The 14894-nt window shown below is 44.1% G+C and overlaps 1 protein-coding gene across 4 annotated transcripts in view; it reads left to right on the top strand.

Annotated features, from left to right (window-relative positions):
• whd (carnitine O-palmitoyltransferase whd) overlaps nt 1-14894 on the top strand; it is a 49169-nt gene that overhangs the window by 21165 nt on the left and 13110 nt on the right. For all 4 annotated transcript variants that reach the window (XM_075674782.1, XM_075674784.1, XM_075674785.1 and 1 more), the window contains exons 5-8: nt 2734-3063; nt 8950-9159; nt 10346-10430; nt 12562-12725. In XM_075674782.1, coding sequence (XP_075530897.1) covers nt 2734-3063; nt 8950-9159; nt 10346-10430; nt 12562-12725 — 789 coding nt within the window. The remainder of the gene's footprint in view (nt 1-2733; nt 3064-8949; nt 9160-10345; nt 10431-12561; nt 12726-14894) is intronic.

The raw sequence follows: 14894 nt of genomic DNA, 5'->3' as shown, positions 1-14894 counted from the left end.
TCCTTCGTACTGTTTCTATTTTCTTTATGTTGGTCTGGGTCAGGAAACCATGCAGTGTTTCTGTATTCGAGGATCGGCCTAACGAATGTTTTGTACGTTAGTTTTGTTGACAAGGGTGCCATATAAAGTGATCTACGAAGAAAAAATAATTTTTGCATAGCAGATGGAGTAATGTGGTCAATGTGCTCATACCACCTTAAGTCTGATGTTATTGGTAAGCCTAGATATTTATGTTTCTGTACTTTAGTCAAAGCTGTGGCATTCATGGTGTAGCATAAGTCTGAAGGTTCTTCTTTCCTCGTTATCATCATACATGCTGATTTTTTTACATTGCTTGTCATGTGCCAGTCTGAGCACTATTCTGTAATAGCACTAAGGGATTTGTTAAGGGAGTAGTGATCTTGATCGTTTTAATTTCTATATAATTGATAATCATTTGCAAATAACTTTATCTTACAGTCTATATTAGTAGTTATATCATTAATACACACGTGAAATAACAAGGGCCTGAGCACGGAATCCTGGGGCACTCCTGACATAACTGGTACTATATCTGGTGCGATATACTCGAAAGTAACAAACTGAGATCTATTAAAGAAAAACCCACGAAACCAAGCAACAATTTCTCCGTCTCCGATAATGTTTTTTAGTTTAGTTATTAGGTTGGTGTGACAAACACAGTGAAATGCTTTCGGAAAATCAAGTAGGATTATGCCCATTTGGCTGTGATTTTTAATAATTAGTGCGAGATCATGGATGACTTCGGTTAACTGCGTTATGGTTGATAGACCCCTGCGAAAGCTGTGCTAGTTAGGGGACAGAATGCCTTTATTTAAAAAAAGAAAAGGTGAATGTTTTGAAATTGTATGTTCAAGTAGTTTGCATGCCGTGTTCGTTAACGATACTGGTGTGAAATTTGATTCCATGGATTTATCACCCAATTTGTAGATCGGAATAATTTTAGCTATTTTCCAATCTTTGGGTAGTTTTGGTGTTGAGAGGGATTTACGGAAAATAAGGTCGAGGTATCTGCTGCACCACTGTGCATAGTATTTAAGAAATTGGTTGGGTATATTGTCTGGGCCACATGCTCTTTTAATGTCTAGGGCAAGCAGAAGATTAAGAACACCAGCGTCTGTGGTAACGAGTGGATTGATAGTGGAAACAGTCCATGGAACTAAGCCCGGCATGATGTCATTATCGTTCGTGAAGACCGAATGAAAGAATTGGTTATATCTATTGGCTTTATCGGCTTTTTCACTTGACGAGAGCTGAATTTCCAGTGTGTTTCTTCAACGAAAGTGGTTCCAGAATCTATGCGAGTTGTTATTTAGGAAGCTGGGGAGTACAGTGTTAAAGTAGTGGCATTTCGTTTCTTTTGATTCTCTTTGATGCCACTGTGATTGGTGCTGTTCTTGTTTCTATGAAGTGTTGGACAATCTGAATCAGTGAGAATCAATACAAAACAGTAGACTGTGTAAAATGTAGAATGTGTTTCTGCTGTAGCTGATACATAACACATATCCTCCTGTTTTTGGCCTGATCTATAACGCTGCAACGTTTACCAGCAATGCCACCAGTAAACTTTATCATGCAGCACACACTTGCTTGCACTAATGCCTAACTTCAAGAACAGCAGGTAGGCAGTAGCAGGAGCAGGATCTGTGGTATCACAAATTATCAGTGCAGTATAAAATTGGGATACAAATTAGATAGAACTGTGCCTGGCTTGACAAAGCATACCAGACCGGCTAGTTCAGTCATACTGCAGTTATCAGTGGCACAATGACATTGCAGGTGCTGTTAAGAAGGGCTAAACAACATTAAATAAGAGCCCATTATGGCAACATTTTCTTGTAGTTTCAATGTGTTGGGAAATGTTTGCCTCATTGTTGAACAATGAATAAGAGTGCTGTTGGGCATGACCTGGTTATATTCATGCCCAGTCATAGAAAATTGCAGAATTAATGAAATGCATTGTGATAACCTGGACATTCTTCAGATCCCCCTTAATTATAACCGCAGTTACAAGCAAGAGCAAGGAGTGAGCTGACTGGTTTCTTGCAGTCAAAACAAGACATGCCAGTGAGGAATGTCATTCAACACATAGCACCATTTAGATGACCTCGTAGGTTATCAGTAAATAATTATTGGGGGATAATTTGTAGATAACTGCATAGATGAGTGACTGATATGTGCCTTAAACTTTTTATAGATGAAAAAGGCATACTTTTGTCAGTTTCTGTTTGTCATATTTCTCTGTGTCTGTGCTATGATGTGATTCAACTAATTTCTGTAGCCCATCCATTCCCTCATCTGTCTTTCATAAATATGTCCATATGAATAAAACAGACAAAAAAGCCAGGGGAAGCTCATAGGGGGAACTTGGTATGTTTCATTGAAGTTTCGGTTAAACATAACGAACAATTTTCCCTAAGCTTGACATATTTACGGCGCTCAAACAAGGGAAACACACAACATGAAGAAAACAGGAGGGATGCTGACCTGTCAGTGCCTGCCCTGCCTACATGTTATACATTTTCATTTTTTCGTTGTAAATATCTCAAGCTACTCGCACCAACTAGCCCAGCTTTCTGCCTTATTCACTATGCTTTCTCTTGCTTTATTGTCCATTTTATTCATATGGCTGTAATTAACAAAAAAGTCAAGTCCCACAGAATTCCCTTATTCTTCACACACACTCATGAAAATGAAGCACTTGCGATTGCCCAGAGTCCCGGGCGTGGAGACGGACCGGCTGGTCCACTACCAGGACTCTCAGCATGTGGCGGTCTACCACCGAGGCCGCTTCTTCAAGCTCTCTGTATACCACAAGCACCGCCTGCTGCAGCCCTGTGACCTTCAGCGACAGATACAGCGCATCCTGGACTACACGGGTGAGCCGCAGCCGGGGGAGGCCCACTTGGGAGCCCTGACGGCCGGTGAGCGGAGCCAATGGGCACACCTCCGCGAGACCCACTTCCGCAAGGGCCTCAACCGCATCTCACTCGACGCCATCGAGAAGGCCGCGTTCGTGCTCGTGCTTGATGAGGATGAGTACCGGTGCGTACTTGGAAAGGGCTTCTGTACACCCCTTTGCGGTTGGTGAATCTTGTTGACCGCTGCACTTCCCAACTCTTTTTGGGAAGATGTGCACAAAGTATTGTATTTAAAAAATTTTTGTTGTGCTATGCTTTTTTTTTGTATAATTTTCCGATTAGAAAAATGCAGTTTATGCATGGTGTATCACTTTATATTCACCCCTAATGTTAAAGAGGTCTTAAAACACCTTTTCTTGAAAGCTGAGAATGTATTGGAGTGATTACAATGCTTTTCAATCATTATATTCAAAAAAATTGTTTTTTGAATTTAGGGAGATGTAATAAAAAGAGATATAGAGAACGCAATGTTTACTGTCCCCATTACCACTCATCTCATCGGTTCCTTTGACTTTAGGCAGTGTTGATAACAGTGTCCTAACTATTACTTTTCTTCTTTCTTTCCACTGTGTACTAATGTTAACCTTTAAGGTCAGCTTGTAAGGATTGTGCCAGAGAGCAACAAAGATATCCCATTTGCTGGAATATTAAAGGGATGTAGATACCTGTAGATAAGCGGTGGCGTAGAGGTAGAACACCCGTCTCGCGTGCAAGAGGTCCATGGTTCGAATCCCGGTGCCGGCAATTTTCCACAGGATAAAAAAGAAAACAATCCGCGTGTTGATAAAATTGCACAAACAGGCCTGGAGTGTGGCCTGATCCCGGTGACCAGAACCGGTAACGCACTCCCTCACCAGAGCAGGATTGGCCACCCTGGTGCAGTACTTGGCCACGACCTCCTATGAACACAACAATCAAACCCCGGCCCTCAGTCCCCAGCAGCTGCGAAGCAACTGACCACGGCGGCGGTCAGACCTGCGACGCAGCAGAGGGTGCTAAGAATCACTGGCTCCGGACAGGCCGCCATTGGAATATGAACCTGGCAACGTTTAACGCTAGAACGTTATCTAGTGAGGCGAGTCTAGCAGTGCTATTGCAGGAATTAGAGGGCAGTAAATGGGATATAATAGGGCTCAGTGAAGTTAGGAGGCCAAAAGAAGCATATACAGTGCTAAATAGCGGGCACGTCCTGTGCTACCGGGGCTTAGCGGATAGAAGAGAACTAGGAGTCGGATTCCTGGTTAATAAGAATATAGCTGGTAACATACAGGAATTCTATAGCATTAACGAGAGGGTGGCAGGTCTTGTTGTGAAACTTAATAAGAGGTACAAAATGAAGGTTGTACAGGTCTACGCCCCTACATCCAGTCATGATGACCAGGAAGTCGAAAGCTTCTATGAAGACGTGGAATCGGCGGTGGGTAGAGTAAAAACTAAATACACTATACTAATGGGCGACTTTAATGCCAAGGTAGGCAAGAAGCAGGCTGGAGACAAGGCAGTGGGGGAATATGGCATAGGCACTAGGAATAGAAGGGGAGAGTTATTAGTAGAGTTTGCGGAACAGAATAATATGAGGATAATGAATACCTTCTTCCGCAAGCGGGATAGCCGAAAGTGGACGTGGAGGAGCCCGAACGGCGAGACTAGAAATGAAATAGACTTCATACTGTGCGCTAACCCTGGCATCATACAAGATGTGGAGGTGCTCGGCAAGGTGCGCTGCAGTGACCACAGGATGGTAAGAACTCGAATTAGCCTAGACCTGAGGAGGGAACGGAAGAAACTGGTACATAAGAAGCCGATCAATGAGTTAGCGGTAAGAGGGAAAATAGAGGAATTCCAGATCAAGCTACAGAACAGGTATTCAGCTTTAACTCAGGAAGAGGACCTTAGTGTTGAAGCAATGAACGACAATCTTGTGGGCATCATTAAGGAGTGTGCAATGGAAGTCGGTGGTAACTCCGTTAGGCAGGATACCAGCAAACTATCCCAGGAGACGAAAGATCTGATCAAGAAACGCCAATGTATGAAAGCATCTTACCCTACAGCTAGAATAGAACTGGCAGAACTTTCGAAGTTAATCAACAAGCGTAAGACAGCTGACATAAGGAAGTATAATATGGATAGAATTGAACATGCTCTCAGGAACGGAGGAAGCCTAAAAACAGTGAAGAAGAAACTAGGAATTGGCAAGAATCAGATGTATGCGTTAAGAGACAAAGCCGGCAATATCATTACTAATATGGATGAGATGGTTCAAGTGGCTGAGGAGTTCTATAGAGATTTATACAGTACCAGTGGCACCCACGACGATAATGGAAGAGAAAATAGTCTAGAGGAATTCGAAATCCCGAAGGTAACGCCGGAAGAAGTAAAGAAAGCCTTAGGAGATATGCAAAGGGGGAAGGCAGCTGGGGAGGATCAGGTAACAGCAGAATTGTTGAAGGATGGTGGACAGATTGTTCTAGAGAAACTGGCCACCCTGTATACGCAATGCCTCATGACCTCGAGCGTACCGGAATCTTGGAAGAACGCTAGCATAATCCTAATCCATAAGAAAGGGGACGCCAAAGACTTGAAAAATTATAGACCGATCAGCTTACTGTCTGTTGCCTACAAAGTATTTACTAAGGTAATTGCAAATAGAATCAGGAACACCTTAGACTTCTGTCAACCAAAGGACCAGGCAGGATTCCGTAAAGGCTACTCAACAATAGACCATATTCACACTATCAATCAAGTGATAGAGAAATGTGCAGAATATAAGCAACCGTTATATATAGCTTTCATTGATTACGAGAAAGCGTTTGATTCAGTCGAAACCTCAGCAGTCATGGAGGCATTACGGAATCAGGGTGTAGATGAGCCATATGTAAAAATACTGGAAGATATCGATAGCGGCTCCACAGCCAGCGTAGTCCTCCATAAAGCAAGCAACAAAATCCCAATAAAGAAAGGCGTCAGGCAGGGAGATACGATATCTCCAATGCTATTCACAGCGTGTTTACAGGAGGTATTCAGAGACCTGGATTGGGAAGAATTGGGGATAAAAGTTAATGGAGAATACCTTAGTAACTTGCGATTCGCTGATGATATTGCCTTGCTTAGTAACTCAGGGGACCAATTGCAATGCATGCTCACTGACCTGGAGAGGCAAAGCAGAAGAGTGGGTCTAAAAATTAATATGCAGAAAACTAAAGTAATGCTTAACAGTCTCGGGAGAGAACAGCAATTTACAATAGGCAGCGAGGCACTGGAAGTCGTAAGGGAATACATCTACTTAGGGCAGGTAGTGACGGCGGATCCGGATCATGAGACGGAAATAATCAGAAGAATAAGAATGGGCTGGAGTGCGTTTGGCAGGCATTCCCAAATCATGGACAGCAGGTTGCCGTTATCCCTCAAGAGAAAAGTATATAATAGCTGTGTCTTACCAGTACTCACCTACGGGGCAGAAACCTGGAGGCTTACGAAAAGGGTTCTACTCAAATTGAGGACGACACAACGAGCTATGGAAAGAAGGATGATAGGTGTAACTTTAAGGGATAAGAAAAGAGCAGATTGGGTGAGGGAACAAACGCGAGTTAATGACATCTTAGTTGAAATCAAGAAAAAGAAATGGGCATGGGCAGGACATGTAATGAGGAGGGAAGATAACCGATGGTCATTAAGGGTTACGGACTGGATCCCAAGGGAAGGGAAGCGTAGCAGGGGGCGGCAGAAAGTTAGGTGGGCGGATGAGATTAAGAAGTTTGCAGGGACAGCATGGCCACAATTAGTACATGACCGGGGTTGTTGGAGAAATATGGGAGAGGCCTTTGCCCTGCAGTGGGCGTAACCAGGCTGATGATGATGATGATGATGATGATGATGATGATGATGATGATGATGATGATGATGATGATGATACCTGTGTAAGGTTCTGCTTGTGAATAACTCATGGCCAGGAACAATTGCCCAGTGGCTGGCATCTACGGGATGTCATACTGGCTATGGGGGCAAGTGAGTTGGGGCCTTGAAAGCTGCAGGAGAGAGTGAGCAATCTAGTATGCGAGATTGTGGGCTCCCTTTAGCATGCAGTAGAATGATATTTGTCTTGCATGTTCACAATAGCATTGTCTGCACATCACTAACTTTTTCTTACCATGTTCAGAAAGTGTTGCGGTGCCCCTATAAAGAAAGCTAGTTCTGAAAAAGAAGCTTTACGTCGAAACATAGGCAATAACCATCATTATTTGGATACATTGTGACAATTGTATATCACGAAACAAGTGACAATGGCCAAGTTTGGCTGCATTTGCTGAAATGAGCTGACACGTGTGGTTTGTTTCTGGTGAACCAGAAATGAAACTTTGGTAAGTAGGACCAAAGTTTGGTAAGGTCCCTGGTAAGTAGGACTTGCCTTTGGTGATACTGGTACAGAGCAATTGTATGACTGCAGCACATACCTGGAGGTTAAGATAATAGCTGGTACAGAACATAAGGCAGCTACTGGCTAGCCAAGCTGTGGCTTGTTGGTGGTACCTTCAACATGACATGCATTCTGTACCACTGAAGCTGTGTAGCATTGTGGAAACTAGACTGAAAATCTGTAGGGAGGTCGTGAGTGCAGTGCCGCGCTGTGGCCATGTTCCCAGTTGCTTCATTTTTGGTGGAGTACGTTAATTGGCAAAGCCCTGCCACGATGCCCGATGCTTCTGTGAGGTGGGCTCCCAGTTGCTTCATTTTTGGTGTAGTACGTTAATTGGCAAAGCCCTGCCACGATGCCCGATGCTTCTGTGAGGTGGGCTGCTGGGTGTTATATTACCCACCATGGTTGTTTAGCGGCTATGGTGTTGCGCTGCTAAGCATGAGGTCATGGGATTGAACCCGGCCTCGGTGGCCACATTTCAATGGGGGCAAAATGTGAAAACACCCACGTACTTAGATTTAGATGCACGTTAAAGAACCCCAGGTGGTCCAAACTATTAGAGTCCCCCACTATGGCATGCCTCATAATCAGATCATGGTTCTAGGTGTTATGTAATGCAAGAGTAAATGTATCTTCGAGAGTGATTGAAGGAATGCATGAGGTCTGAATTCATCTGTAGTATTTTTCAGAAGCAACAAACAGTAGGCTAGAATGAATAGAATTTATTTACAGAAAAGACAGAGAGGTCAACCTGAGCTAGTGCACTCTAGTCTGCTACTCTGCACTGGGGAGGAGAGAAGGGGGGTTAAAGCACTGGGATAGGTGATAATGATAAGAGAAGTGGTGAGTGCTTATGTAATGAGACAGTTGCCTTGCTAGAGCCGCTTGTCGAGCTCCATGTCCTGCAGAAACTTCAACAACACTTTATAACAGTACTTGTCGAGCTCCATGTCCTGCAGAAACTTCAACAACACTTTATAACAGTAGGCTAGAGTTTTCATGAGATGCACCAGTTGAACAAAGGCTGACCATAAGGTTGAAGCACTGGTCTAACAAGTGATGTTTACTTGGAGAAAAGTCATACAGCAAGGAAACTGCACTTGCACTATAGTTACGACAGAACATTATCACATGTGTAAACACACTTGGTGCATCAATGCATGCTCTTAAAACAATGCAGAGAGAACTTGCTCAGTCCTTCGCTTTGCTGCAGCAAACTGCGGGATATGAGACGACGTCCAAATGCCTTGGTCAGTGCCCTGACTAGTGCATGCTTTGTGTGGCAGTGGAAGTATGATTAGGAAAAGGAATGCACATTCACAGTAACTGTGCTCTAGAAACCTGCATTGCCAACAATGCAATAGCTATGGTTCTGTAGGGCAGTTAATTTCTGAAAGCAAACAGATTCATCAATCTGACCATTCATTGGCGATTCCAACTCTGTAGTCCACACTGGTGCTTGAAAATGATGGCAGATTTGCGAGGCTTCTTTTTAATGTGTGTAGTTGTCATGCTCTGATGAAACATGGCTCACATGTCCACATTCATGCTAAGGTAAGGTATGTGATTGATCAGGCACGTTTTTCTGCATCCCAGGTACGATCCAAGCAACCCAAATGAGTTGAACCACTATGCACGTGCCTTGCTCCACGGCCGCGGGTACGACCGGTGGTTCGACAAGTCCTTCAACCTCGTAGTGGGCAGAAATGGCCGGGTGGGCTTCAATGCGGAGCACTCCTGGGCTGACGCTCCCATCATGGGCCACTATTGGGAGTTCGTGCTTGCCCAGGACTTCTTCATCCTCAAGTGAGTTTTGCTGTGAGGTGCTGCGCCATAAATTGCTTTAAGATTCTGTATAAATAATGTAGAAATAGTAAGGTTTCAAATGCTCTTGCTAACGGACAGAGCACAGAGTGGTGGAAACGTTCAAAAAGGGCATTTCTTGCTTATTTTATATAATGGTGGCAACTACCCAATATAAGTACAATATATAATGCCTCAATGAAACACACTGAAAAATCGAGGAGGTTTAACTTACCAAGGTTACCATGCAAATGCTTGTCATGTTGTACTCCTATTGATATGTGAGTCGTTCGTGGGTGCAGTCTCATGAAAGGAAGTGCGTCCAAGCAATCCAAGCTTGCCAGTGCCAAAGCATCTCACGGGGCAGTCCTGCGAAGCACACTGGCGAGTGTGTGTTCGGTTTGCATGTGCTGTGGTTTCACAGCTGAACAGAAGGAAGGAAGCTCCTCTCACGCCGGAGTTATCCACATCCTCAGGTAGTGCTCGCATCGGAATACTTGTGCCATCTCTCTTTGTGGCTGTGTAACTGTGGCATCAACTCCCACCGTTGCATGTGTGCCAAGCTGGGAAGCTGAATGTCGTGAAACGTCAATTTGTGTGGGGAAGACGAACATTAGGGGATGCAAGAGAGTTGTGCGTCCCCCCAAAATGTAGCCTTGTCTGCTCATATGTGCAAACAGATGTTAAGGAATCGTGCAGCTGTCACATACACAAGCACTTTTTAAAGGCCAGTTGTAATGAAATTTCACTTTGGCTAAAGTGGTTATAAATGAATTGTACATACTATTGAAGAAATCCTGATGAAGCTGCAGGGCTGGTAATTGTATAAATTTCTTATTAACAGACTTTAAAATATCATCTAAGCATATGATGCATGCACCTAGTGGTTAGTTCAGCAGTTATGAAGAAAATCCCGAACCATGGTGAGATTTTCTGCCTGTCGCACGCGCCACCTGATTTCAGAGGTCATGATGAGAAGCTGCGCTGGTTCACAATCCCCTGGATTCTGTGAAGTTTCCTCTGAGTGTTAATTGGGGCGTTATTTCCTGTTTCAGTATCAAAACCACCTATTTTCACAAGCTTCTTGTAATACATTCACTCGTAATTGAAATGGAAAATTTTGCACGCAGGATGCTCTTTATGTACGTCCAGAGTTTCATTGCTCTAGCGGTCTATACTGTATTTGCAGATATGATGAAAGCGGAAACACCAGGGGCCATTCTAGCCTGGAGTTGCCTACTCCCATACGGCTACGGTGGGACTTGTCTCAAGATGTGAGTACAGGTTTTCGAAACATCACTCTGCTTGTGACCCTCCTTGACACAAGGCTGTGTCATGCGTTTCCACAGAGTCGGCAAAACACACACAGAAAGCCTTTGTGCAAACTCTGAAGAATTAGGTAAAAGCTGTAATGTGTTTTGGTGAGGCATTTTGCATTGTCTTGTACCCAAGGGTCATGCATGCTGTGAGCCTCTTCTTTTTCTTTGCACATGAAATATTGCCGTAAACTCATATAGTATCAGCAGCTAAACCAAGAGCCTTCACTCTTTGATTTTCCTGATTTTGGCACATTGCATAGCAAGAGTCTCAACTCTGACAGCCTTAAATTCTTGACATAGCATATGTGGGTTTATTCGCCAGACGGCCAATAATTGTATTGGAATAAGATCATGTGCTACATGATGCCTGCAGTTGGAAGGATGTTCTGCATCCACTGCCATGGTTGCAAGTGGTGCTGGATAACTTGCTCAAGGCTAGGTTCAGCACATGAATGCAAATACAAAGTGTACAAAGGAACAGCAGTCGCCATAGCTAATTTGGTAGAGCATTTCATAGATGTATCATACAGAGCTTTCACTGGCAGCAAAGTTGTCTTTTGTTTCACTTCTTGTTTTACTTTATTAAGAATATGAAGATTATTACAAGTACAGGTAAACCTCGATATACTAAACTTGTAAAGGCGTTTGTTAGTCACCGGCGTTTGGGACCAGCTGTTAGAGCAGGGCACGGACTTCCAGCATGAGCAACGTTTCTCGAGCAAGAGCGCTGAAGAGAACAACCCACTAGAAAGTGCTGGAGAGGACAACCCACTATACTGTTCCAATCCTCCTCTACAAACTTCAATATAACGAAACTCTCGATATACCAAAGTACTATTTAACTTTTCTTAACCTCTTGTCCATAGACCGCCCTGTATTTAGAACCTCTATATAATGAAGTGTGCTTGTATGCGATTTCTGTATAACAAAATTTCACTGCCGCCACAAACTAACACCTAGACAATAAGCAGAAACTTCGGCGGACGCGGATGGTCAAAGGATTAAATTACAAGCAGATGTTTGCAAACGCACCTTTCAAATAGCATGCCTGACGACAAGAGAAATTTCGGAAGTGGAGCCGAATTATGTTGCGTATAAAGTCCAACTGCGATAAGATCCTGTCGTGCCCCACGTGCTGTGTGCTTTAGTTGCGACTGAAGGCTTGCAAGTGGGAGACAAGAAAGATGGTGGCTTCACAAGTGTCTCCTTCCTGTGCAAGCAAAGGGACAGAGGGGAGGGGCGCGAGCTCGCTGTAACGTGATAAAGCGTGCGAGAGGGTGCAGAGTGGGGGGACAAGTTGGTGCACATCTCGGGTTTCTGGCACACATATTGGCCGTGGCTGTGCATGACTGTAAGCGTGGCTGAGCGCATACGCACCGGCGCACCCTGTTTTAGAGGTAATCTGCCGCATATTCAAAGAGTGGGCTTGCCGAGATGACGTGGCATCATGGAAGGTATCTTCCCGCGCGTTTATTATTTGAGGTTCCACCATCTCGAGTTTCAGTAAACCGTTGGAGCAACAGGCAGATGAAGCATTTGCTCTCTGCTTCCGGCGCTTTCCGTGATAGCGTCATCGCAGTACAGGGCGACACTATCATCCGTTTGTGCAGATTGTGCGCGAAAGCGTGGCTGGCTTTGCTTAATTCGTACTGCCGATGTGAAGGTATCGTCAATGTGGCATGAAGGTGTATCGTTCATTGCCGACTCCCAAGTTCATCAGAAGGACTTGTTTTCTTATTCAAATTTGCTTTGTTCAATTGTCTGATAATTCGGGAAATTCTGCGGCCCCTTTCCATGTAAGGAAAATTGATTGGCGACTGTACTTATTTGCATAAAAGGTCGAGTTTCAATATAACAAAGCAAATTGCCGATTTTACCGACTTCGTTATATCATGGTTTAACTGTATAGCTCTCATTTACATCTCTGCATTTAAATTAGAATAGCATTTAATTTTTTTGGCTGTTTGCTTGAATGGTTCTCAAGATACTGGTTATAGATCTGCAGAATTCTGTTTTCATTGTTTCTGCCTAGCTTTCTACTTTATCAGGGTCACAGCAGCACTGCCTTTCCTTTGCATCCCTGCAGCTGATTGAGAGAATAGAGGAGAGTGTGCTATGTGCACAAACGTTGCTCGAAGACGTCGACCTCCACCTGCTGACACATCCTGCCTACGGGAAGGGCTTCATGAAGAAGTGCCGATGTAGTCCCGATGCCTACCTCCAGATGGCGTTGCAGCTCGCCTACTACAGGTAACATTTTGGCCATGTTTAACCATTTCCCTGCCAGGGACAAGTCATGCAAAATCTACCAAAAGTGAATCTATCCCCAAAAGGGATGGTCCGAGAATGCAACCCCTGTAGCCAATGATTCAATAGAAATGTCACAGGGAGTTTGTGCTTGTGTGTCATACGAAGATTGTCTAAAAACAGTGCATTAATAGTTTGCAGCTATAATTTGGGCACATGCTGCAGAAGAGATGGTATGGTGTGGGGTAAACATTTACTGCGAGTTAGGGCCACTACTTTACTTTGTCTGCTGTTTAGCAACTGTGGACACAAGTTTGTCAGTCCTACGTGTTCTTGCAATGTGTTGTCAAGGGTGCAGTAGCAAGGAGTAGTGTCTCATTGCCATGTCCCTATTAAAGTACCCACTCAGTTTACTTGAGCAAGCTAGCAAAAGGCTTGAAATGTCTAGAAAATAAAATTCTGGCTGCATCACTGTGTGCTGTAACAATTGACAGCAGGCAGCAGTGTCATTTCAAATGCCGAAAACCTCCAGAATTAAAGGTGATGTATTTTGTTTTCCTGTTGCTTGGAATTGCTTGCTTGAATTGCCTCCAAGGGTAGCAATCTTTGTTTCTCCATTTTTGTCACAAGTAGTTACCTTGCGTGCATCACTGCTGTTTGTCTTCGTAGTACACAGAACACACAGGGGGAAGTGCTTGCTTGAGACGTTGTTGTGTGCCATACTTCATAACCTCTGAGAGGGTTGAGCATATCCATTGCCTCACAGGGCACATTGCGTCATAGCAGAAGTGTTAAACTTTAATTGAATTATGGGGCTGTCCGTGCCAAAACCACAATCGGGTTATGAGGCACGTCATAGTGGTGGACTCCAGATTAATTTTGACAAGATGGTGTGCTTTAATGTGACCCTAAATCTAAGTGCACAAGTGTTTTTTATTTCATCCCTGCCGAAATGTGGCTGCCACAATCCGAATCAAAGCCGTGACCTCGTGCAATATCATAGCTGCAAAGCTAGCTTGTCAGGCACAGAAGTGTTGATTTGACCTATGACTGCTTCTGTAGTGTCTCCTGGACTTTGCAGTGCACTTTAATGTGGCTCTGCTTCTGCATACCCTGCATAAGTTGTCTGCATGACAAATTTGCATGGTGTTTATTTTTCAGAAATAGCAGAAACGTACCATACCTTGAACTTAAATTTATGCTGTTTGCCCGCAACTGCTGTCAAGTCTGTAGTAGTAGCGTTTCCTTGCCTTCTCACGTCACTTTTTCCCTATCCCCCTCCTCCCTTGTATGGGAACTGCGAGTGAAGAGTGGCAAGGCTGTTATTCACTTGTTTTGCGACCATCGGTTCTATCCATTCTCTGCCTCCTCTCCCCACCTCCTCTCTACCATTCTATCTAGCTTCCCTCTGGACGTGCACGCTAGTAGAAAGGTAAGCGCTGCAATTTCTGCAATGCTTTTGGGGGGGGGGGGTCACAAATAATTACAGCTGTCAAGAGGCAAATGTGGCAATGCCCAGGGAGCTCCAGAGGGCATTGTGCACATTCAACGCAGTGGGTTCCAAACGAGTTTTTTGCATCACCTTTCCTCTCTGGCGCGCTCCTGTCATGTATACACACCCTCTGAACACCCCCCCCCCCCCCACCTCCACGTGGTGTGCCAGATGGCAGCAGCAGTAGTAGCAGTACCAGTAGCAGTTGGAAAGTCGAACGAAGTCGCATAGAAAGCTTTGCTTTAAGTACTCCCAAACCCACCGCCTAGTCATTTGGCAGTATTTGCCCTATTCTAGCATGCCCTTGAATCAAATGTGCGCACACTTTCCCTGTGTCGAAAGTACAAAACTAACATTGTAGTCACATTAAAGCTCCTAGACAAAACAGAAATCTGACGCGCACCCGATTTTTTTGTAAGAAAAATTTACAAGGGTCTAATATGTGCTTCACATTGACGACCGTTTTTTTTTTTTATTTGGCTTCGCTGCAATACATCTGTGTGGCAAAGCATACGAACGATTGCACTGCACAGGCAATCTTCGGCCAAGTGCCCCTGAAAACGAGAAAAATGAAAAGACTTGTATTAGTCTGGTAAGTACCGTAATCAGGCATTGTGAGTTACGGTTATTGCTTAAAAGAACTTCTATGGCAGGGCAAAAACAGGCATTTCCAACAGGAT

The sequence above is a fragment of the Dermacentor variabilis genome, chromosome 11 (genome assembly GCF_050947875.1).
Source record: "Dermacentor variabilis isolate Ectoservices chromosome 11, ASM5094787v1, whole genome shotgun sequence".
NCBI classification, from domain to species: domain Eukaryota; kingdom Metazoa; phylum Arthropoda; class Arachnida; order Ixodida; family Ixodidae; genus Dermacentor; species Dermacentor variabilis.
Note: the sequence above shows the minus strand (reverse complement) of the source record. Positions and strands in the feature narration are given on the sequence as shown.